Source organism: Mustela putorius, unplaced genomic scaffold, assembly GCF_011764305.1.
Source record: "Mustela putorius furo isolate JIRA1106 unplaced genomic scaffold, ASM1176430v1.1 tig00000551_pilon_pilon_pilon, whole genome shotgun sequence".
Classification (NCBI taxonomy): domain Eukaryota; kingdom Metazoa; phylum Chordata; class Mammalia; order Carnivora; family Mustelidae; genus Mustela; species Mustela putorius.
The window spans coordinates 3778437-3803187 of NW_025421412.1; the positions used below are offsets into that span (position 1 = coordinate 3778437).

At 43.7% G+C, this 24751-nt stretch overlaps 1 protein-coding gene across 3 annotated transcripts in view; it reads right to left on the minus strand.

The window, feature by feature from the left end:
* Nucleotides 1–24751, minus strand: part of MYO16 (myosin XVI) — a 481948-nt gene that overhangs the window by 387130 nt on the left and 70067 nt on the right. For all 3 annotated transcript variants that reach the window (XM_045081327.1, XM_045081326.1, XM_045081325.1), the window contains exon 3: nucleotides 4266–4336. In XM_045081327.1, coding sequence (XP_044937262.1) covers nucleotides 4266–4336 — 71 coding nt within the window. The remainder of the gene's footprint in view (nucleotides 1–4265; nucleotides 4337–24751) is intronic.

Consider the following 24751-nt stretch of genomic DNA (forward strand, 5'->3'; position numbering starts at 1 on the left):
CCCCTAGGTTCGATACATGAATTATTTACAGAAGGGTGGGCAAACAAGCTGATCTGGAAGTATTTGTCAAAAATTTTGAAAGAAAACAAAATCCCTGTGCGGGATGGGAATTGTTAATCTCCAACATCAAAGTTCTCCTGGTACTTCTAAGAGAAATGCACTGAAATCTACTCTTGGAATCAAGAACTCAATGAAGAAGAACTGAATGAAATCAACAAAACTCTAGAAATCTCAACAATTTCCACTGCTTTTTCTCCATGGCCCACACAAACAGATGGTGCCTTTTTCTCAAAGGCGTCGATCTAAGCATCTCTAATTAGAGCTTCGGCATGGATAACACATTAGGATTCCTAACGCAGGATGCCCCAAAGGTGGGGCTGACAGCCCAGACCCTCACCCTTGATGTTTCAGATGGCTAAATTGCCTTTTTCAGCACCTAAGGCATGTTGAAGCCCTGTAATTTTGTCTCTCTGGCAACTCGCAATTTTTCATTTGCTTTTATTTACTCAGGAACCCCAGGAAAGGAAGACTCGGTGCTGACCCTGGGGTCCCTCGGCCGTCCCCAGGCTTTCTCACATGCTCCCCAGCCCTGCCTTCCTTTTGTCTGAGGCTCGCAGCCCATGCCTGATGGTATGAAAATGCAACATAGCTGCCCCAAACGGAGGGTTGAGAACGTGTTTCCCTCTGCCTTCTCCCTTGAATCCTCTCTTTTCGTTTTCCTTCTGATTCCACTATTTCTGAGTCTGTCTACTCTGTGATCTGGGCCTCAAATAACCGACCTCTCATTAGCCAAAGATGCCCTTAAGTCCTGGGGCCCGTTCGTTTATCCGTTCATTCACGGACACCCTAGTGAGCATTTCCTGCACGTGACCAGCCAAGGATATAAGCGTGCCTAAGACAGTCACAGGTTTTGACAATGCAGTCTAGCGGAGAGAGAAGACACATCACCCATTTATCACGGCCCATCATGACAAGATCTGCAGGAAGCAAGGATCGTGCGCTTGGAGAGCTTGGATGGAGGAGTAATTGCGTCTGATCAGGAGGGTCGGAGAAAGTGTCAGGACTCTTCTCCCAGTGCAGGATGGCCTCTTCATGGTCCTCTGCCACGATCTCCTGTTTACCCCCCCGCCCCCCCAGGTCGGCCATAGCCAGTGGTTTACTCTTCTCCCTCCCTGGGAAAACTAAACTCCATATGGGCAGAGAATGTGTTCTGAATCTCTGCATCCTTGAGAGTGACCATGGCCTCAGACATTAATTAATTAAGTAGTTAATGCATTAACTTTCCTACTCAACAAGTCTACTGAGCAGGTACCAAGAGCTGGGCACTCCCCTAGGCACTGGGGATACAACAGGCCAAGACTATGCCCAGTTCTTGCTCTCACAGGGGGGACAGTCTAAGAACTAGGATGTAATCACATCAGTCTATAATCTGTTTGGTGGCACCTGCACACTACGGGGAAACTAGACACCAGATGAAAGTCGAGTTGATTGTAGAGTGGTGGTCATAGGCTGTTCTTTCCTATAGGGCAAGCCAGGGAAGGCTGCTCTGTTAGATGACTTCCAAGCAGAGACCCAAAACGAGTGAGGGCATGAGCTGTGTGGACACGTGCAGAGCAATGTTCCAAGTGGAAAAGATGGGGGGTGGGGGGGATGCACCTGGAGGGAGTAGGGCGGCAGGACCCAGCAAGGAGCTCTGAGAACAAGAGGGGAGGAACCGAGGTGGGGCCATGGCCAGGGCAGGTCATGATATGTCTCTATGCAGGACTTTGGGTTTTTCTTTGAGTGGAAAGGGAAGTTTCTGCAGTATTCTGATGAAACAGAGAGGTTGAACTGACTTCTGTGCGGCAGCACCCTGCAGGGTAGGCAAAGATGGGACGGGAGAGGAGAGAGGCTGCTGCTTATCCTGAGAAAGGGATGAAGCTGTAAGACAGGGCGGCAGGGGTCCAGGGGAAGGGACAGAGTGGCATCTGGCTGTAGGTCGGAAGACCAGAAAGCAACCACTGGCTTGACTCCTGGCAGAAGGCATTTTATATGTTCATTACAGGCAAATGCATTTTATATATACAGTTGTGGGTCTCTCTCTCATACACACACATGCTCAGTAATAACACTGTTGGCAATATTAACAATGAATTCACATCGTTTGTTTACAGAGAAGGTCTGTCTTCCAGTCGTTGAATTAGAAGGACCGTGTGCTCTCTGAAAACTGAAATGAGCCCCTTTAGGTATCACTGGGGAACCGATGTGGCAAGAACATTGTGTGTGTCTGTGTCTCCAGTCAGAGGCATATTCTGTCAGAGGAAAGTCACACAGGCATATTCCCAAGCACACAGAACTACAGTGAATAAAAAATTAATTTATATGAAAATGCATCCTAAATAATACACTGTAATGTAGCTATTGATCAATATCTAACATATCAAAGACACCTTATGGCTGACCAGTTCTTCTCCTTTCTCTCTGACCATCACAATGCAGCTGTGATATGTATTCATCCCAGTAAATACTCTGAACACAGTGTTCCAGATAATATGCCCATTTCACAGGTGGGAAAAACAAGCCTCAGTGAGCTTAAGCATCTTCTCAAACTTCATGAAAGGTGTAAATGTACATGAAGTTACATATGAAAAGAAAAGATCAAAAGCCATTGGCATGGGTTCGAATTCTCTCCTGATCCTCTTCTAACAGGGGGCACAGAGGCAGGTGTAGACACTCCCAAGAAAAGAAAGCAAGGCCTGGCCTCATCTCCTTCTGAACGTGCTGATCACTGGGTCTCCTGGTAGGAGATAACCATGTCAACCAAGAGGAAAAGATTTGCTTGTGCGAAGCTGTTAGCACGTCCCTAGTCAAGCTAGCATTTCTTATCACTGTTAGACCTGGGATCTAGGAACTAAGGAGGCATACATAGCTCCTTAGCAGTTTCATATAAGCCCCGTAATGATTGGAGTCCAAAATGGAGAGGCTTCAAAGCCAAAACCCTCCAGAGAAGGAAAAAGTTATCTAGAAATCTCTCTTTTCATCTCAATTAAAGCTGGAGAGAAACAGTTGACATTTCTTCTACAGACTGTCTCTTATATCACTATTCTGAGTTGTTTTTCTATTCTGCTGAGCGCATAATGTGATTGCCTGTGTCCCCTGGATATCTTGAGCCTTTGGTAGGTACATGTTTCTCTTGTCTGCAGTGGTTTTCAGCCTCAGCTGCAAATCAGAGTCAGCTGGGGGAGCTCTGAATTGTCATATCCCAGAAAAATGTCAGAATCTCCAGGGACCCGGCTAGGGTTGGGAGGCAGGTGACCTGGCTAGGGTTGGGAGGCAGGTGTCCGCATTTTACGGCTCCTGGGTGATTCCAACATGCAATTAAGGCTGAGAACTGGGGGCACGTTCCAGAGCTTGGGGCTGTTTGATGCCTGACCTTCTTTAACAGAGTTCAATGAAAAGACAAAAGAAAGACAGCTCACCCCTGAGTGAGGTGCCTCTGAGTTAGGTTTTGAATGTTATATTAATTTTGATATTTTTCAAAATTAAGTCTTAATCATTACATCAGTCCTAAGACTACTTAATTGATCCTACTATTGAATTTTTAAGTGAACCAGCAAAAATTTCTGGCACATGATCCTAACATAATATTTTCTTGTTTATGCAATCGCTTATTAGTTGATTCACTTAGCTATCCAAGGCTTTGTCTCCAAAAGAATGCAGGTGAGCTTTATTCACATTTTTATGTGCCTGGTCACAAGCAGAGAATAGAGGAAATCCACTGCAGCCAGAAAGACAAAGTGCAGAGGCAAAAGAATGATTGCCTAACAGTCTAGAGTAGATACAAGGTTATCTGCTTTATTTTCAGAAGTATCTTCTTTAGGACAGAAGTTCTAACTCCATTTGTTAAAATTAATTACAAACTCCAATGTAGTAATTAGAAAATACTGCAGCTCATTATCCATGCCTGATCATTTGAAAGTGTCATGTTTTGAGGATCATCTGTCAGACATACATTTGGAGGATGGCCTGCAGGCTCCATCGTTAAGCCTCTGCCTTTGGCTCAGGTCTTGATCCCAGGGTCCTGGGTTCGAGCCCTGCATGGGGCTCCCTGCTCAGTGAGGAGTCTGCTTCTTCCTCCCCCCCTGCTCATGCTCTCTGCACCCTCTATTAAATAAACAGTCTTAAAAAAAAAAAAAAACGAGGTCCATTTGGCTATTGGATTTTGAACCCACAACTGATTCTCCTCCCTGTGTTGACCCCCAGGCGTCCCAGTCCAAGGTTCTCACCAGATGCAGCAGGGAGCCTCCCGAGGAAACGGCAGTGTGTGGATCCGCGCCCTCCTTCAGGAGCCGGAGTGCTGGAAAATGGAAAGAGTAGGCAGTTAGAGCGCGTGCTCCGTCCGCACCGTGAACCAACACCGGAGCGTTGCACTCGTATCTCAAACGCTAACGTCCATAAAAGTCCACGCAGACACATCCACTGCCCTCTGGCCTTCCTTGGTTTAGGTAGGATCGGTGGCCTTTGTCTTCAGATTCAGACTTCTTCCCGGTCTGTCAACGAGATTTCCTATTACAGCCGCCCTAAGTATTCAGAAAGGGGAACATGTTCTTACAGTTTGTTGTTTCCGAATGCTTAGTTTGTATACCCTTTACAGGGCAAGATAATAAAAAGAAATTACTTCACCAGGCTCATGGAGGCACCAGTTCATGTAACTTTTATTTTTTTATCTCATTAGGGCCCATGGGCTTAAAGCAAAGTTTATACTCTGGACATTAAACTTCTCTTTCTACAATGGCCTCTTGGGAGTGTGTCCGCCATTCCCGAAAAGCCTTTTCTATCCAGATTAAGAAGCCAGATAGGTCAACATAGACGCCAATTACCAGAACAAATGCACAGCTGGAAGGTGACCTTGTTTCCAGCTCAATGGCAAAGGTGAGTTCGTTAGTACAAGGTATGCCATAGGCATGGGCAGACTGTTCTAGTCTCTGCTTCTGACGATGGGCTCTAGGACCAGCCTCACAGAAATCTCATCAGTTCCCCAAAGCACCATCATGGTTTCCACAGTTAATAGCAGTATCACAGTCTTGATAAAAAGCCATTAATGCATTTTCCATAAAAACTGTAATTAAAGCAACAGTGAGTCTTTTTTTCCCCCATTATAACACAATCCGTTACTAAATGGCTTGGATTCAAACGTATACGTCACTGAACATACTGTCTTTCCATGAAGCTTCTCTATAGTCTGGAGTGTCACTCAAATGTCCCTTCTATTCTATGGTACCCAAAATCTTTTATGTGTTCCAATATCTAGTGTGTCACCCTCTTCCCCAGAGCTAACCACATGTCACGAGGGGCACCAACAGTCCTGGTGGACATGGCTACTCCTGTCGTCCTCTCTCGAGGAAGGACATCGCATTGATGTCATGTGCAGTGGGGGTGAAAAATGAGACTGAGGAGCCCCTCTAAAATGGGGGTGACATGATGACAGTAGAGATAACCCACACCCAGCCCAGTATGGCCTTCCTGAAGTCGGAGGGCCTTTTGTCCAAATCTCTCTCCCTAGCGAAGTCAGACATACCCCAGTGCCCTCTCAACAGTGGCAACATGTGGCTCCAAGGGCCCTCACTCCTTCCCTTCCATCCTCGCCTTCAAAGCTGTCCTCAGTAGGAGTCTGTCCACATCTGTCCACCTGCCAAGGGGCTTCCCCTTGAATATGTTCTTTCTCCAATTAAGAATTGAACTCTTTTCACAACACAGATTCTCTTAATGGTGGTAGTTTGTGACCAAAGAATTTCTCAAAGACCACAATCCTCCAGGATCAAGTGTAACCTGACATGGCATGGCGCCACCATTGCTCCCTTGGGCATCTCCCTCTTCAGCCATCAAAACATCCAGGAAGGTGAGTCCTTGGCCTTTCTTGTCCTCGCTGCATATCTGGGAGCGGCCCTGCGGCACGGTCCGCAGGTGTCCTTTCTCACTCCCATTCCCGGCTCTCCCTATGCACACGAAGGATAGACGGACTCACTTCTCGCCCCCACCCCCAGAGCCCTTCTAGCCCTTAGTTTTGAACAGTTCATTGACAATAGCAGACAGTTGATTAAATATATTTACCAATGGTTTCCCCAGAAGATAAATAGCACTTTCCCCCAAATGTTTATTTTTTTAGCAAATGAAATTGTTCATCTTGAATTAACTAATATTAACACAGTGCTTTAAAGTTTTCATAGCAAAGCACATACACTACAAATACAGTATGAAGCAGATTTATTAGAAAAACATTCATAAAATGTTGTCAGATATTTTTAAAAAGATTTATTTGTTTGAGAGCAGGAGAGAAAGCAGGGGGAGGACAGAGAGCGGGAGCCCCAAGCCGCCTCTGCACAGAGCAAGGAACCCGACGCAGGGCTTGATCTCACGACCCTGAAACCAGGACTTGAGCTGAAACCAAGAGCCCGATACCCAACTGACTGTGCCACCCAAGCACCCCTGCTGTCTGATTTCTGAGTAGAATCCACCATGAACCTGTGTAGTGAACGACACATAACAGGAGTCTGTGAGACACTGACCTTGGGCTTCCACAGACTGGCTGGGAGGTCTGGCCCCACTGGGGCGAGCTGCCGAATTCTCGGGGCCTCAGTTTCCTGTCCATTGACCCCATGTCACGGGGGCACTGGCATAAGTGAATGAGCCAATGAGCGGCCAGTATATCATGCATCCCGGCACTGGGTACCGATCTCCAAATGATTCCTTCTCTTATAATTACTCTACATCAAAAAAACCCATAATAACGTATCTAGAATCCATAACTTAAGGTTTATTCTAAATTTTCTCAAAACCTTCTGAGTTTTAAATGCTGAATGGGAGTCTAGAATATAAGCCAAGTGGATTTAGCAACAGTCTCCTGGAGGACGAGTGTGTGGTTTATCCAGCATGAAAGCGGTGAGGAGGACTATGTGGGAGACAGTGAGGGGCGACGAGCATGTGGGGGAGGGGGACACCACGGAGAGCTCAGAGGACGGGGTCAGTGAGGACACGGGACATCACGCTACAGGATTCAGACACCATTCTGTGGGCAACAAACGCCCTCCAGTCAGCCCTGAGTACTATGTATTTAATTATTTGTAAACAATTTGTTGTCCAGGGTCCATCCCAGGACCCCAAGTTCATGACCCAAGTCAAAGGCAGACGCTTGACCGACTGAGCCACCCAGGCGCCCCTGGAGAATTACTCTTTATTACAATCAACTTAATTGTAAGTTTATCTACTTTAATTTTTACTGTAGGCTTTGTTTAACTGTTCCACAACCGACTGACGAATTCCTGAAATTTTAACAGCTGGTTCTCGGGGGGCCAGAAGGGCAAGCTCAGCGCGCGACTGGGGACAGCCTGAGGCCCTTGAGGAATGGGCCCAAGAACGTCCACAGACGACAAGGACAATATGCCCAGGAATTCCAGAACTTCCTGCCACAGCGGCCCATGAGTAAGTCCCACCCCTCTCGTTGCACCACACCTCAGCCCAAGGAGAAAAGAAGTGGGAACAATTTGAGCCTGTCTTTTCCCCAGCTGGAAGGGCTGTTTTCCAAAAGGGCTGTTTACCTTATCAGACAGAACTGAGCTGGAACCTCAGAAGACATGCTGCCTGGGTAGCCCCTGGGTGCCATGGTGGAGACCAACGAACAGAGCCAATCAGCCGTGGACAAAATAAAGAAACGTTTTTCCTATAAACACACACGCAAGTTGTAGAGTGAGCTAAATTCTATGTCTTCTAAGTCTTAAAACTGGACACTGTGAAGTACCCATATATAAAGAAGGAATGCAGAAAGGGCCATTTGCTAAATAATTGATTCATAACAGAGAATTCTGAAAAAGAAGAGGGTATGACGGGGAAACAAAGGCAGAAGAAACATTAAATGTCCTTCCGACTTACAGCTCATCGTCAGGCCCTTGAAACAGACAGAGGGACCTTCCTCTGGGAGCTCAGCTGCCTGGATGCTGGCACTTTGCTAAGGGCCAAAGGCCAGGGCCCTGTGAGTCTACTTTAAATATAAAAATTCCTTTGGAAAGTTCCTTTATCCATTAACCCGCCCTCCCCAGATGCATGTCAGCAGTCCTCCCCCAAGCATACGGCTCACTGTTACACATCCACAGGGTCTCACGACTAAGGTTTTAGTAGACAGTAATAAATGGCCTTTTTATAACAATAGCTAGTCCCGTCAAGGTCCTGGAAACCTTGCTTCCAAAATTCCTTAGAGACTTATGCTATCCCTAAACCATTCCCAACTTGAAAGTCTATAATCAGTCACGCTCACAACCCCAGTTGTGTTCTGAACCCCAGTTCTGCTCACAGGTTCTGTCCCCCTGCTTCAATAAAACCACCTTTCTGCACTGAAGATGTCTCAATAATTCTTTCTTGGCTGTGCGCTCCAGATCCCAACACTTCCTATGCCAGGTACATTTTCCAATACTAACACACACTGAGCACTTTTCTAAGTATAAGAATTACTTTAATTCTCTTGAGTCCATGATGCAGATCCTAGAATTAATTGTTTCACTAAGGACAAAGGGACTCCAATCTTGTGACGTCCCCAAGCCACAGGGTAACCTGCTGGAACTAGCACTCAGCGTGGGCAGCAGGATTCCAAGGATTCTCAACAAGAACAGCATCAGGGTAGAGAAATTTCAAAATCACAATAGGAAAAAGAAATCACAACAGGAATCAAGATCCATTTTAGTAACAAGGGGCGAATTGCCAGTCAAGTCAAATGGCCTGGCCACCCCGGGTCTTTCTGTGACAATAAAATCCGCAGGAAAACAGCCGGGGGAGAAACAACCATCTGGGGACCAAACAGAATAATGGAGCCGAGGCTGCCTCTTAGAGTGGGGCTGCTTGGAACCGATTCAGCATGTCCTGTGTACTTGTGGCTTTGTCATCAAGCTGCCCAGAGCTCCATCGAGAAGTCTGTGTGGGGGGCATGATTTGATATTTAAAAAGAAACATTCAGTCTCTAAAACTTCAGCTACTGCGGTTGAAAAATGGATGCAAACACATCAGAAAATGTGCTAAGGAGCTCTAATAGTGTCAGCTGTCACCACGGAATGTCCCCACCAGCACCAGCATAACCAAAGCCAAGAGTCCGGCTTGGAATCGGCTCTTCCTCCGAGTCTCCAGATAGTGCCACGATTTATCTGTGTGGATGACGTGCCGGTAGCACACGGAGGAGAGGACCTGGACGGCAACCTGGGGACCATAACTGCTTTGGGAATTCTAGGAGCCCGTGTGGGTATCTGGCTACACGGTGTTCCATGATACTCACGTGATTCTCACGATGACCGCGGGTCCCTATTCACAAAGATTTTACATCTAAAAAATCAGCAGAGGCTTTGGAAGGGGAGGTGAACCATGAGAGACTATGGACTCTGAAAAACAATCTGAGGGTCTTGAAGGGGCGTGGGGTGGGAGGTTGGGGGAACCAGGTGGTGGGTATAATAGAGGGCACGGATTGCATGGAGCACTGGGTGTGGTGCAAAAAACAATGAATTCTGTTATGCTGAAAAGAAATTAAAAAAAAATGGTTTTCAAGTTTTAAAGGAATATTTAACCCAGTATCTGCCTTGGCTGTTAAATCCTTTTTCCTTCTTATCAAAATTTATTCTATTTCTACTTTTCATGGTGGGGGAAAAAAAGTTCGAAAACTGCTTAATTCTCAAAGATTCCTTTTGAAGCCAAACAATTACAAATAAATCTAATGAGTTTAAGAATCCTAAAAATAAATAAATAAATAAAATCAGCGGAGGGAAAGACAAGGGAAACCCAGCGGAACCAGGGCTTCTAAATCTTGGCCCCGTTTTAAGCCATGCACAGGCCTTTTTAGATAGAGGAAAAGATAATTTATATGTGGTAAAACGTTAGCAAACAGTAAGGCTGGCTGAAGGAGGTACAAAGTTCTTTGTTTGGTTGGCTCACCTCTTCTGTAGGTTTGGTTTGATTTCTCAATAAAAGCTAAAGATGAATAACCACAAAAAATCAAGGCAGAGTCCTTTCTCCCTGAAGGGGTAATAGAAACATCAATGGAAAGGTTTCCAAAAAACACAGAAGTGGGAATTTCCATAACAATTGACAGTCTTCTAAGAACCTCTTTGAAAGGTTTATCTTATCAATATGCTCATCAGGAATGGAGGCTGAAAGCAGGAACATAGAGATTATGTTATTCACACCACAGAACCTTAGATCTGCAAAGGAATGCTGCTTAACACACAGATTTCCTGCCTAGGTTGAACCCAAATTTTAGGATGCCTGAAAAGGACATGAGGATTTTTTTTAAAAATAGATTTCTTTTGAAGATTTTATTTATTTACTTGAGAGTGAGAGAGAGAGAACAGGAGTAGGGGCAGGGGCAGATGGACAGGGAGAGGCAGAGAAGCAGACCCCTCCCCCACTGAGCAGGGAGCCCGCCTTGGGGCTCTATCCCAGGATCCTGGGATCATGACCTGAATTGAAGGCAGACACAATGCACTGAGCCATCCAGGCGCCCCTAAAACAGGTTTTTCTAGTTCAGTGATTCTCAACCTATTTTTCATTATCACTCCTTCCCCATCAACCTCTGCCATAAATTGTAATACCACAGATGTTTTGTCTGTGTCCTAGGTGGTCCTAGGAAGGACAGCAAACCATGGGTAACACTTTTCTCCCCCTAAAAAGACTGCTCACCTTGGGGGGCCATTTCTTCCCCCTTAAGAATCAAGCCCCAGTCCCATGTCCAGACACTGTGATTCAAGCATTCTGGAATGGGATCTAAGACCCTGCATTTTACACAAACATTCCAGGAGATTCTGGGGCAAATGGCCACCTAAATTCATTTTGAGAAAATCTGCTAGGATTTTACAATCTCAGAAAATTACCTTCAACGTCTCATTTAGAGTAAGAGAAAGAGTGCCAAATTTAAGACTTCACGGCCCGATAACCCGATACAGGGCTCGATCCCAGGACCCCAGGATCATGACCTGAGCCGAAGGCAGAGGCTTTAACCCACTGAGCCACCCAGGTGCCCTCCAATCACCTGTTCTACAGAATTTCTAATGTATATTACTGTGATGTATACGCCTGTCAGGAATCAGGTGTGGCCTGTGTACCTAAACCAGATCTAAATCATTAACTCTCTAAATATTCCAGAACAGACCCGAAGTGACAGTTTTATAGCAACACAGATTTAACTGCATCATATTTCTTCAGCCCTTCATGTAGGAACTGTAAATTCAGATTGCACACAGTATAAACGCATGTGGCCCGTTCACTCTCCCCCTCTATAATCCACTGTCTATTCATCTTAGAGAACTTTAAGATGATTTTTCATATTTCAAATTTTAGAAGGGGTCTTAGCTTCAAAACACTGATGCACTTTCAAAAAATGATAAATAAAATGCAGTACACCATTGACATTGTTAATACAAAATACTGTTTATGTCTGAGCCCAGTAAAAACAAAAACAGAAACAGAATAATACAAACGTTCCTCAAAGTTATTAAAACATGATGCACTTGAAATAAAAGGTAAAACAACGAGTTGCCAACTTTTAAAATTCAGGCAAAGCGGGATGTGGGGGGGTATGAGTGCGATCGCTTACGACAACCTTACCAATGACCACGGAGTAATGTATAGAACTGTGACTTCTGTTAATTTCACGTGAATTAAAAAATTTTTTAAAAAGTAACCCAACTCAGTTGTTAAAAAATTACATCTCAAAAAAAAAAAAAAAAAAATTAGGGGCGAGAACTCTTCAAGTATTTCTGTCACTGACCAGTACCTAAGGATCAACTCAGAAGACAGGAATGGAGAGTATCATTGGACACTTGTATTGAGGTATCGGTCGTTACGGGATGTGGTCTCTCACCCTTTCATATTTCCCTTCCAGTCTCCCCCAGGTACACTCGCTGACAGAACATGGAGGACACACGATTTCATGAATTCCAAAGGCATCACAGATACGCATGATTTTAAACTCATTTTATTTTGTTTTTTAGAAGATTTATTTATTAATTTGACAGGGACAGTGGCAGAGCAGGAGGAGCAGGGGAGTGGCAGGCAGAGGGAGAGGGAGAAGCAGGTTCTCGGCGGAATGGGGAGGCAGATGCAGGACTCGATCCTCAGGACCCTGGGATCATGACCTGAGATGAAGGCAGACATCTGAGCCACCCAGGTGCCCAACTTTTAACTCATTTTAAAAGTGAAATTTCAGGGGAGCCAGGGTAGCTCAGTCAGTTAAGTATCCAACTCTTGATCTCACCTCAGGTCTTGGTCTCAGGGTTGTGAATTCAAGCCCCACATTGGGCTCCATGCCCCAATAAAAAAAAAAAAAAAAATGGTGGGGGAGGCGGGTGGGGGGTGAAATTTCATAGGAGCAAAGTTTGCTCTATCAGACGAGACATTTTGGAGTAACTCACTCCCTGAAGATAACAGAAAGTCTGAAAAATTATTTTTAATGCTTTAATTCTTCAGTGAGCTAAAAATAGAGCCACGTGTTACACGGGGAGGTGTAACATTAAAGAGGTGTAACATTAAAACGTCAGATACATTAAAGCTATCACAACTCAAACCATCGAGCATGGGTCCAAGAGCAGACAACAGATGAAAGAACAAAATGTCTACCACGGGATTGGTTTCCAGTTTCTGTCAATTACGAATATAGCTGCTACCAACATTCCTGCACAAGTCATTTTGTAAAATAATACATTCATTTTTATAAGGCACGTACCTAGAAGTGGGGTTGCTGGAACGCAGAGGATGCATAAATTTGAATTTCTTAGAAATTGTCAGAGTTTTCAAAGGCGGCTGTACCATTTTGTATTCCCACCAGCAACATACTAGAATTCGGGCTGTCCACCTTCTCACCAGTACTCGCTGTTCAGTGGAACCATGCTTATGGGCAAGCGGTTTTAATTTCCAGCACCCTGATGAGTTATAACATTGAAAATCTTTAGGTAAATTTATTAGTCTTAGGATATTCTCTTCCGTGGGGCTAATCCCAGTCTTTTATCCAATATCTTATAGTATATTTCATTATTTTTTCTTCTTGGTTTACAGAAGTTCTCTATCTATTGAATATGGTTCCTGTCTCCCCCTATTTGGTAGAAAATCCCAGTACTTTTCAAATAATACAGCAACCCTGCATTCTAGGGGCTCAGGCAATGGTCTACTCTGTTTGCTCAGTGGTGATTACGTGAAGTTTACTTTCAATAAATCATCATTACACATTTATTGCTAGCTTTATTATTTCAAAAGATAACAAAATGAAAAATGTGCTATATGATTACAGAAATAATGAGTACTAATATTTCAAACCCCTGGTTATTATATAATAACTATTCCTTGGTAAATCAACCTACTACAACTAATACCAGTAGGAACAAAAATGCCTATCCAAGAGAGCAAAGGAGATAAGAGTTGGCCAACTGCTCCTTCATTTTCTCAGGACATTTTGCATATTAAAAAAGCTATAATATATCCCTATTAAAACCCCAATGCCCTTTTTTGCAAAAATGAAAAAGCTGATCCTAAAATTTGTATGGCATTATAGCCAAAACAATCTTGAAAAAGAAAGAAAGAAAGAGAAAGAAAGAAAGAAAAGAAAACAAAGTTGGATGCCTCACTCTCTGATTTCAAACCTTACTACAAAGTTTCAGTAACCAAAACAGGGGCACCTGGGGGGCTCAGTTAGTGCAGGGTCTGCCTTATTCTCAGGTCATGATCCCAGAGTCGTGGGATCAAGCCCCGCCTTGGGCTCCCTGCTCAACAGAGAGGCTGCTTCTCCCTCTCCTCCCTCTGTTCCCCCCGCTTATGCTGCTAACGGATGCACCACATTGTGAATGTGTGAACTGCCCCTGAAGTATATACTTTAAATAGTTAAAATGGTTTGTTTTATTTTCGATGTATTTTACTACAATTAAAAGCCCAAATTCCCTGATTATGATGTCTTGAACATTATAAACTTCTTAAGCCATATACTTTTTTAAGATTTAATTAATTGATTTATTTGAGAAAGAGAGAAGGAGCCATGAGAGCCCAGGATGGGGGGGATGAGGGGCAGAGGGAGAAATCCCAAACAGTACCGAGTATTGAGCCCACAGCAGGGCTCGATCTCAGGACCCTGAAATCATGACCCGCACCAACGCCAATAGTGTGATGCTTACACAACGGAGCACCCAGGTGCCCCCACACATATTTAGACATGATTATATTTTATAAAACTATATTTACAGAGAACCTAATGTCAAGTGATTTTATTTATATAAATCCTGTTTGTGTTTTTCAATAATTCTGAGGTAGAGAAGGTACAGCTTTGGGGTACAAATTATGCCTTCTTGTCTGCATAATAATCACTTAGAACTTTTTTTCTCCGAGGAGCTGAATTTGGGCACGTTTAGCCCTCATAACCCACTAGGGAATAGTTTTGATCCACAGGTTAGTTTCTGGTCAGCGCCATGGACACTGGTTCTAACGGTCTTCAGTGGAGCCTGGAACCATAGGCTCGTCTCTGTTCCTTGACCCATGGTGCTGTTTCCCACAGTCCTGCTTCAACCGCTTGCTTTCTTTCTGAGTCTCATTAATCATCACATTTTTCTTTTTTATACTCAGACACATGCCCCATTAAGCATTTATAACTATTGTCCCCAGAGAAGCTCATGTAGAAAAATATGTGCCGTGTGACACATTAAGGAAGAGAGATTAATGCTGCCCCCTAGGAAATTATCAATTCCAATTTCAGGACTTGCCAGAGGCTTCAGCGTCCAACAAAATCGAGTGAGCCCGCCCCTCCCAGGGTGCCTGTGACCACAAAAGCCATCGGTCAAATGTGTCTACCGCTGTTAGGTCTGCACACGGAAGAACGGCCCTATCCATGCAAAATCGGTATTTAGTGTCCCCACATGCAGAATATGTTATTCTTGATCAACCGATTTTCAGTCTGTGTCTTAAACATTTTTAGAAATCCAATATCATGCACACTGACTAAGTTACATGGATGAATAGCAAATGCCTCCGTTAGTCTCAGGTGCTGTTGTTTAAAAATTCATTATTCAATTTTGGGGCACCTGGATGGCTCAGTCTGTTAAGCATCCAACACTTGATTCTGGCTCATGGTCTCAGGTCATAAGATAGAGCCCCAAGTTAGGCTTTACACTTAGTGGGGAGTCTGCTTGTCTCTCTCCCAACTCTCTCTCTCTCTCTCTCAAATAAATAAATCTTTTTTTAAAGTCATTATTAAATGTGAAGAGAAGGTCAAAAAAGTCAGAGCAAGGGTAAAAGGAGTTAAGTGTCAGGGATATTTCAAAATGTTGTCACTGGAGTTTGTACCTTTCTGTCACCTTCCAATCAATTGAGGGACACTAGAGATATATCTGCTTTTGCCCTGGAAGGGTCACCTGGTCAGCCTCTAAACCCAGGTCTAGGGCCATGCTTGCCTGAAAGTTCACCTATGTGACAGTGGTGCCTGTCTTGCCTCTTTTTCCGGCCTATTTGTCTGCATCAAATATAAAACCGACTATTAGGGTGGGCCACAAAAGTCACCTGTCTTCAACCAAAGACTCCCCAGCACAACAAGACTTCAGCTTAGCTAGAAATGGGAGCGACGGGAAGTCGGAAGTAAAGGACGGGAATTCCTGCGTGAGTATATCCTTCACCGCGCAGGACTTCCTGCGTGAGTATATCCTTCATCACCCCTGCGTGAGTATATCCTTCATCACCCCTGCGTGAGTATATCCTTCACCGCGCAGGACTATCCTTCACGCAGGACGCAAGATGAAATAATCCTTATAAAAACAAACAGCAAAACCCAAATGGTTTCTCTCTCCCTCTCTCCCCCCTCTCTTTCTCACTCTCTGTCTCCCTCTACTTTTCTGTACTACCCAACCAGACCATGCTTGTTTTCTGGTTTTCCTTCCATTATTGAAACCGTAACCTAATAGGCAAAAAACTAGCAGACCACATACAAAATGGACCCTTTCCGGAAGAAATAAATGAAGTCGAGTCAAACACTTTCTCACACTCATTTAGGGGACATAATTAATAAAAATCTACAAGAAGAGTAAGAATCATTGACAAATGAGAGCATGTGGACTGAGGACACAGAAAAATGTTGAGTTGTGTTAGAGTAGAGCAGAGACCATATCCTTAGCGATATGACGAGCAGGTATTGGAGATGAAATGCCCCTCACCCCCACCCCTGCCCCAGCCCTACTGTCACACCTTTCTGAGAATGTGTCTTTGGATCTTCTATTATTTGTTATATAGCATTTCCTTGAAAGAAAAAAAAAAAATTCCAAGAGAAGTTTTCAATCTTTTCAGAAATGCCACATATCACAAACATTAATTTATTATTAACACAAAAGTGCAATGAGTCGACATCTGTCCACGCTGGTGTTGTGTTCCCCAACACAGGACTAGAGACAACAGTCAGGGAAATCTGAGATCTATGGCCAACTCAAAGAAATTACATAAAGTAAATACATGGCACTTGATCTGTTTAGAAAGACTAGAGATCAGCTGAACACCTAACTGTATTCAAATGTATGTTTTTACATTAAGCTTATGAATCCAGCAGCCCATGGTATGAAATGAAATTCCCTGTGGCCTCCAAGCTCTTCCTGCTGGTGCCATGCCTCATGTGACACCACACACAAAATCCAACAGCTGGAGGAAATGCATGCTTTGCAAAAGACCTGTCCCCCTTTCCCAGCCTCAAGGGATCCAAAGCGAATGTTGCACATTGATTCATTGATTCCCAATTAACCCATTATCTAGCCCATTTATTAAATAATCCTATCTCATTTTCCTTAGATTGTAAGTTCTTTATCATATATAATCAGTTCTAGCACCATTTTATAACAATTATTTAAACAATATTCAGACTTTTGGCCTTGCCCATATATTGCTCATTGTGAGGTCAAATTTTTGTCTGCCACATTCACACTTGAGCTTAAGTTTTGACTGGTTTCATTTTTGTACTAGACTAGGATCTTGTATTTTCTAAGCATCAAAGAAAATTTAGATCATTATCACACACCTAAGGTTAGGAGAAAAGGATTTATAGTAAACATTTCTCTAGGGTTCCTATATGAGTAATAAAAAACATTGAAGCCCCAAACTAAGAAAAAAATAGATTTTTATTTTGGTTGGATCAAAAAGACTTAGCCCCTTTGAAGTCTTTAATGCGTTGGAAGCCACAGTCCAGAGAAGAGCTGACAGTAAAGATAAGCAACTAGCCAGAAGATTAAGGGATGAAAGAGGGAGTTGAAAGAGAACAGACAAGTGACATCCCTACAGAATTAAATGACTCAGACAACATCAGGGAAACACTGAGATACAGAGATAGAGAGGGTGTAAAATGGTACGGCAGTTGAGCCCATCTTAGAACTGCAGAGACGTTGACAAACTGGACATCCCATAAGCACGCCCAAACACTGGCAGCCATGGGCAGAAATGAAGGAACTCTCTAGAAATAAAACCTCCCATGCACAAAAACCCAAATAGATGTAGTACTTTAGAGCATGGTTACATGAGTGTGAGTATGTGTGTGAGTGTGTGTGTGTGTAAAAATGTGGCATTTTGTGCTAATGTGATTATCTTAATTTCACTGATTACAATCACTCCTGATTATCAGAGCAATCAGTTCAAGCAGTTTAATTAAGAAATCAGTGTAATTATACAGAACAGAGTTTATGGTATATATGTAGAAAAAATTAGTAGAACAAAACTTGACTATCTTTTATTATACAGATCTACTAATTGGTTCCATATCTTTCATGTAAAAGTGATGCTTGGTATCGACGTGTACTATTCTAGTCTCCTCTGACTTGCCTATCCTTCAAAGTATTTTTTTCAATTTTTCTTTTTTTCTTCCAAAGGAGTTTTTGTTTCATTTAGCTTACACAAAGAGAATCTTCTCATGGCAACTTTCAGTAGACCTACCTTTTTCCCTTGGTTTTATAATAAAGATATAAAAAACAAGAAGGTGATGGATCATCAACCCTGAAAGAATTATTTACCTAAAATATATTTGTGAAATAAGACTATAACTCAAAGCATGGATAAAAAAACATATTTGTAAATCTTTTGTGATGAGCTGAGTTGTCTAATTTTAATGTTTTAAACTACATGCACTACTAAAATAAGAAAAAATTTATGCAGTGAAGAGCATGATTTTGCACTTTGGGGGTGGTATATACAGGCACGAGAACTTTCCTTCAAGGTTGACACTGTAAACAATTTATAAAAAGAATTTAAGTGCTCTGAATGATATTTAATTCACTGACTTCTACAAAGTCCTTGACAACTATTCCATGGTTAAGGTCATCTATAACAAAACAAATTTTTAAAACTTTATGTTAAACAGAAAGTTGAGGTTAAAAATATAAATTTTGAATTAACTAGTCTCTTTAAGGATGTAGAATTCAAATGATCAAAAGAGGTCAACGTGCATATGTGTGTGTGCGTGTGCAATACAAAAGTGGAGAGAGACATCTGAACACAAGTATTTATTACCAGGTTCTAATCACAAAAACGACAGAACAGAATGGGCAGTGGGCATACCCTAGGGTGACCCCATCATCTTCCCTTTCTGGTGTTCATGTTCTTTTATGATTCCCTTGGAAAATGAAATAGCAGAGGTTTTATTTTAATCACTGCAGAAGAGCAGAAAGGAGAGAAAGGAAGGAAGAATGAGGTCTGAGAGACAGAAGACACAGAGAGTCGGACACACTCCATCTCCCAAGCCTTGCCTGGAGAGAGCCCGAAGCACTCACAGAGGCTCAACCTGATGTATTTTCCTTTTGTGTTGCTTTGTCTCCACCTTAGGTGGCCCCAAGCCACACCTTTACATTAAAAGGATTTGAGCCTATCTTGTGGAAGGCACTGGACTGACTAGGCTGAACAGTGAGGGTTGGAAACAAGTCGTAGAGAGAGAACTGGGAAGTGGTAATGATGGTAAATGATGGAGGCGCGCACAGAATCCATTATATTCCGAGAGAATACAGGTGCCGTCCTCAGTCCCCATGATAGGGTGTTAGACACAGGATCTCATTTTGAAGGCTGTTTCTGTATTAAACCATTCTCTCTGTTCCTCAGTTAATTAGCTCTTTTCCATTAGAAATGAAGTAACTAGAAGTATGCTGGCTGTAGTGGTTTCCAAGTATAGTTTGGTATTGCCTGAGTTTTTTTGCTTTGGCTACTCTGTTGTTATCCTCATGTTTTAAAGACTCTCTGAACTTGAATATTCATTCACTTTTTAAGAAATAGCTAATAAAAAGAGAATAGGCAAGAAAGTAGTTTATTTGTCTGGGTTTAAGGTAGATAAGTGTTGACAATAAAAGTGCAGTCAGATCTTACCAAATATGATTGTTGCAAAAACCGTCATAATGTCTACTTATCATTGAGAGATTTTGTGGGTCATTCAAGTAAAACGATTGATTTTGACCAGTATGGTACAGTCTTACGATGAACAGCTTGAGCTCTTTACAATTATCCACTTAATTAGTTACTGTGATTTTATAAGATGTTTGACTGTGACATTTAAGGTCAAATACACACATACACACACACACTAAGATAATTAAATTTATTATCACCAGTATATTTTTTTTAAGATTTATTTATTTATTTATTTGGCAGAAAGAGATAAATCACAAGTAGGCAGAGAGGCAGAGACAGAGGGGGAAGTGGGCTCCCTGCTGAGCAGAGAGCCTGATGTAGGGCTCCATCCCAGGACCTTGAGACCTTGACCTGAGCCAAAGGCAGAGGCTTAACCCACTGAGGCACTCTGGTGCCCCAACATTGTATCTTTTTAAAGGTTCTTTGTGATAAAAATTGTAGGATAACATAAAATTTTAAAAATCAAATTATCAGCACACACGCTGCTGATCTCAAAACTTACCATCTTTGCTAAAATATATTTTCATGAAGTGCTTTGATGAAGTTATTCAATTTCATATCCCCTACCTGCTCAGAACATGTGGGAGACAGGAGAGGAATTTGTTAGGAGGCTGTTCTCTGCCTGTATCGATTTCTACTTTTGCACTGAAAATAACTTATACTTGAAATTAAACCACATGAGAAATCTGATCCTGAGCTTTTCAAAGAATTCTACAGCAACTGTGTCGCCGCTTATGGTTGTGAGTTGAGTGTGCAATTATTTTGGTGTAACGAACCTGGAGAATCACGCTATGATAACATGCAGAGAGATTATAAAAAATCAAGCAATCCAAATATGTACAAAATAATAATAAAGTAATACTAGTGGGAACTGTAACTTATACTTACAAAACTGCAAGTTCATATTCATATACTTATGGAGTACGCATTAGCAAACTGGACACGGAAGTTCCGTTAACTTGCTTACCTTGTTCACCATCTCCCAAGGCAGACTGTTCCAAATCTGCAAAACGGCATCTTTACACAAAGCTAAATTCTCTTTTTCTACAACTTCAAACCCCTGGCTTTCTCTACCCAACCTGATACCACTGAGAACAAGTCTAAGGCATAAGAAAAAAATATTAATAAGCTACAGGAACCAGTTCCACAGGCAATACTTCAAGGGCTCAGAGCCGTTCTGCCCTGGTTGAGCCATCTCTTGTGTGAGCCAAACACCCTTGGCCCATTGCCTCTTCCTCTGCAAAAATGGTTTTAGGCCTCTCACTGTTTTTGCAGTCCTGATGAGATTCTCTGTATTTAAATGCACCAAGGCCCCCATATTAATTTATGCGACCCTTGGACTTCTGCCTCTCTTGGTTTAGAAACTGGACTTCTATTAATGCAGGCTTTGGTTTTATTAAGTGAGGAAAGGAGAGCACCGATATCCCAAAGTCAGTCATTGATATTTCGGAGCTTACATTTGCCCCTATTAACTCTTCTATCAGCGGATCAAGTACACTGTCCGAATCCCTATAGTTCTTCTCAGATTCTCTTTCTACATTTAATGTATTCTCATCTTGTCCCAGCTACAAATTGAGGAAATGCATGTATCCACCAATAATTGGCTTCAAAAGGGCAAAAAGCAAAATGCCAGAGGCAGCAAAAACTCTGAGCCTAAAGACTGTGGTTTTCTGCATCTGGGCTATCAGCTCTGAGAGACACGACCAGTCTAGTGTGGGTCAACGTGAAGAAAACATAAGCACGGAACACAGAGAAGAATCTGTAGGATCATAATTATCCAGGGCACCAAAGACTTGACCCCAGAGCCAGGTCAGTGACCTGCCCATAACTACCTTTGCTTTGACTGTTACCAAAACCGTAGGAATAGGACATTACAGTTAGTCTACTAACCCACAGAGGAAGTGGGTTTATGTTCTACTTACACCTTGCTGTGTACACATCTATACTCAAGGTAACTCCTTAGTTAACTGCAAAGCACTCTTCCAGAGTGTAGAATTGCTCATTATAAATTGAATCTGTATTGGGGGCAAAGTGCAAAAAAATATAGCTCCTTCTACCATTCCATTTACACTTGCACCAAAAATAATAAAATACCGAGGAATAAACTTAACCAAGGAGGTGAAGGACCTGTTGTGTGAAAACTATTAGAAAGAAAGAAAGAGAAAATGACACAGATGAATGGAAAGAGAGCCCATGCTCATGGACGGGAAGAACAAGTATTGTTAAAATGCCGATACTACCCAAAGCAATCTACAGACTGAAATCAATTCCTATTGAAGCACAAACAACAATTTTCACAGAACTAGGACAAATAATACTAAAATTTATATGGAACCAGAAGAGACCAAAGCAACTGAGGAAGAAGAACAAAGCTGGAGGGATCACAGTCCCAGGTTTCAAAATACACAACCAAGTTGCAGCAATCAAAACAGTTTGGTACTGGCACAAAAACAGATACACAGATCAACGGAACAGAACAGAAAACCTGGTCTCCTAGCTGCTGGAACCGTGAGGAAGTGAGTGCGTGTTGCGCAGGTCCCCCAGCCTGAGGTGCTTTGTGACACCAGCCCTAGAAGATAACACAGCCTGGGGCACGCGCGCATCGCCTTCTCAAGTCTCTCCCAGACTCCTCCGCGCCCTTCCCTCTTGCCCCTGGCTGCTGTTTCCCCTGGACTCTCGCGCATCTCATCTCTCCTGGACGCCTGCTTTTCAATGGACGCCCAACTCACCCAGTCTCCGTGAGAGAAGACCTCAAGTGAAATACAGCTCTTAGGAACAGAACTGACTTTTTCAAAATTCATGTTGAAGCCTGGACACCTGGTGCGACTGTCCTTAGAGATGAGGCTGTGACGGTGGTTAATTAATTAAGCCAGCAACAGCCACCACAAACTGGCATTGCCGTACCCCAACTGAAGCCTTCTGGACACTAGAAGAGTGAGAAAATTAATTTCTGGTGCTCAGACCACCCTGTCTGTAGCACTATTTCTATGATAGTCCAAACAGAAAAACACAATCTTTTCCTGCCTAAGACAATCCCACGGGGGGAAAGAGCAGTCTCCCCTGTGGGTCGCGCCCCGCAGCCTCCCGGTTCACACCCCTGCGTTTCTCAGGAGCCCGACCCAGGCTGACTTTCCCAGGGGTTCCAGACATGAGCACACCACCCCCTTCCATGGCCCCACATGACAGGGGAACTCAAACCGCTGATGCCTGGGATTCTTGGGTTGTACTTCCAGCCTTATCTTCCTAAAATTCACATTGGACCTGACACTCTGTTTGTGATCTTCATTTTATTAGAACAAGACGGAAATTGTGTTTCGTTATAGAATCATTTCCAATTGGGAAGGAAAATGGAGGCAATTGTCAAGTCTACGTCGCCCCCGGGTATTCAAAAATGGCTTCTGGACTTGCGCAGCTGGAGCAAGTGGGAATTATAGCTTCTCCAATCATGCACAATTGTGCACAAACGGGGTCATTTATCAGAGGCAGATTTCTTGAGCTTCCTGGTGAGAGTGTGGTCATGGACTAGAACGGGCGGGTGTTTCCTTTTTTCTTTTTTTCGTATTTCTGCACACGGTGCAGTCAACCAGCAGTGCGCTGTGTTTCTAGTGCTTAGAACTACTATAGCGCCGGGAGCAGGGAGAGGAGACGCTGTCCATGCTACGAGCCCCTCCCAGGCTGGCAACTCCACTGGGGACAGAGAGAAGCCACCACTCTGTTTGGAGCAGTGCAGAGTGGGGAAGAGAAGACATTTCTATCAAGAATGACATTCAAAGGCAGATGCCAATGAGCAAATTCTAGACTCATGGAAAAAATGCCTGTGGGTGTACAGAGAAGTTTTATTCTTTCAGCCGAGGCAGTCCGGAAAGGGCCCTGCAGGAGGCATTACTCAATGCAGGCCTCGACCGAGGAAGAAAACACAGCCAAGTCAAGACAGAAATCAGAGTAAGAAACTGAAGGAGGAAACACAGAAGGGCAGGAAGTCAGCCCTTCCAGGCAAAGCAGGGAAGCAGCTCCGTTAGAGCAGATTCGTCCTGTTGTGCGTACGGAGGACGGGGTTCCCTAGGACAGGGCAGTCATTCTTCTTTGTTGCGGTCCCACAGGTCATGCAACGTTCAGCACCTCCATCCCCAGGACAGCGAACTTCAGTTCCTCCAGAGTTAAGTTTGACAAACATGCTCCGTTGAGAATATCTAGAATCCAGCTAAAGCTTCAGAGTCACCTGGAAGGCTGATCCTGCCTCCTTCCCGGTTTCTGACGCAGCTGGTCCAGGATGGCGACAGAGAATCTGCATCCCTAAGAGGCTCCAAGGGGAGGGAGGTGAGGCAGCAGGCATCCCAGGTGCCGAGGCTCTTCCCCGGGGTGGCGTGTTTCCGGTGCACGGAACAGAGACACAGAGAGTGGCACCGAAGTGAGAGCTCGGAAGGCCATGAGTGGCAACCGGGTTATAAGAAAGAAGTCTCTGAAGACAAATGCCTCATCACATCCCTACTATCGCATTCAAGACTGAAAGAGAGAGAGACAGAGAGCAGCTGGATGGCTTTAGGAATTGTCTCATGAGAAAACAAAGTGGGCGTGTATCTCTTGTCGCTGTGCAGCAGCGCTCCCTCTGCCAGCCGAGCAAGACCAGGGAGCTCAAGTTCACGTTCCCTGTGCGAGAGAAGCAGAGAGCCCAGGAAGAACAGACGAAGCAGACCAAGGGGCAGGGGGGGCTCTCGTCCTTGACTGGAAGGGGCAGCCACCATGGACTGCACCTGCTTCCACTCACTGTTAACCTCCCTTTCACCAACGCCCTCCTCGGCACAAATATGCCGGGAAAGCACATCTGGGGAGTCCCGGAGTGAATGACATCAGAAGTGACAAGACGGGGTGCCTGGGTGGCTCAGTCAGTTACACGTCTGATGACTCTTGGTTTCGGCTCAGGTCTTGATCTCCAGGTCGTGAGATCCAGCCCCTCGTCGGGCTCTGTGCTCGCCGCAGAGTCTGCCTGAGTTTTTTTCTCTCTCTCCTTCCCTCTGCCCCTCCCACTCATGCTCTCTCCTTCTCTCTCTCTCTCTGTCTAAAATGAATAAATTTAAAAAAAAAAAAAAAAAGTGAGGCAGCAAGAGACAAGGGAAAGCCATGCGAAAGGTCCAAATAACCTTTCCGGCAACAATGGGCAAAATGCAGGGCGGGGATCAGTCCTGTTACTGAAACTGAAACTCACTGGTGGGATCTGCAAGGTTAAAGGCCCATGTTCAGGTGAGAGAAAATATCAAAAATAACTGCTAAGTTTCAAACTGGAGTTTCTGAGGAAAACAACAACAACGACATCACCATGTATTGACCAATGAGCACGTGCGGGAAGGGACATTTCTGT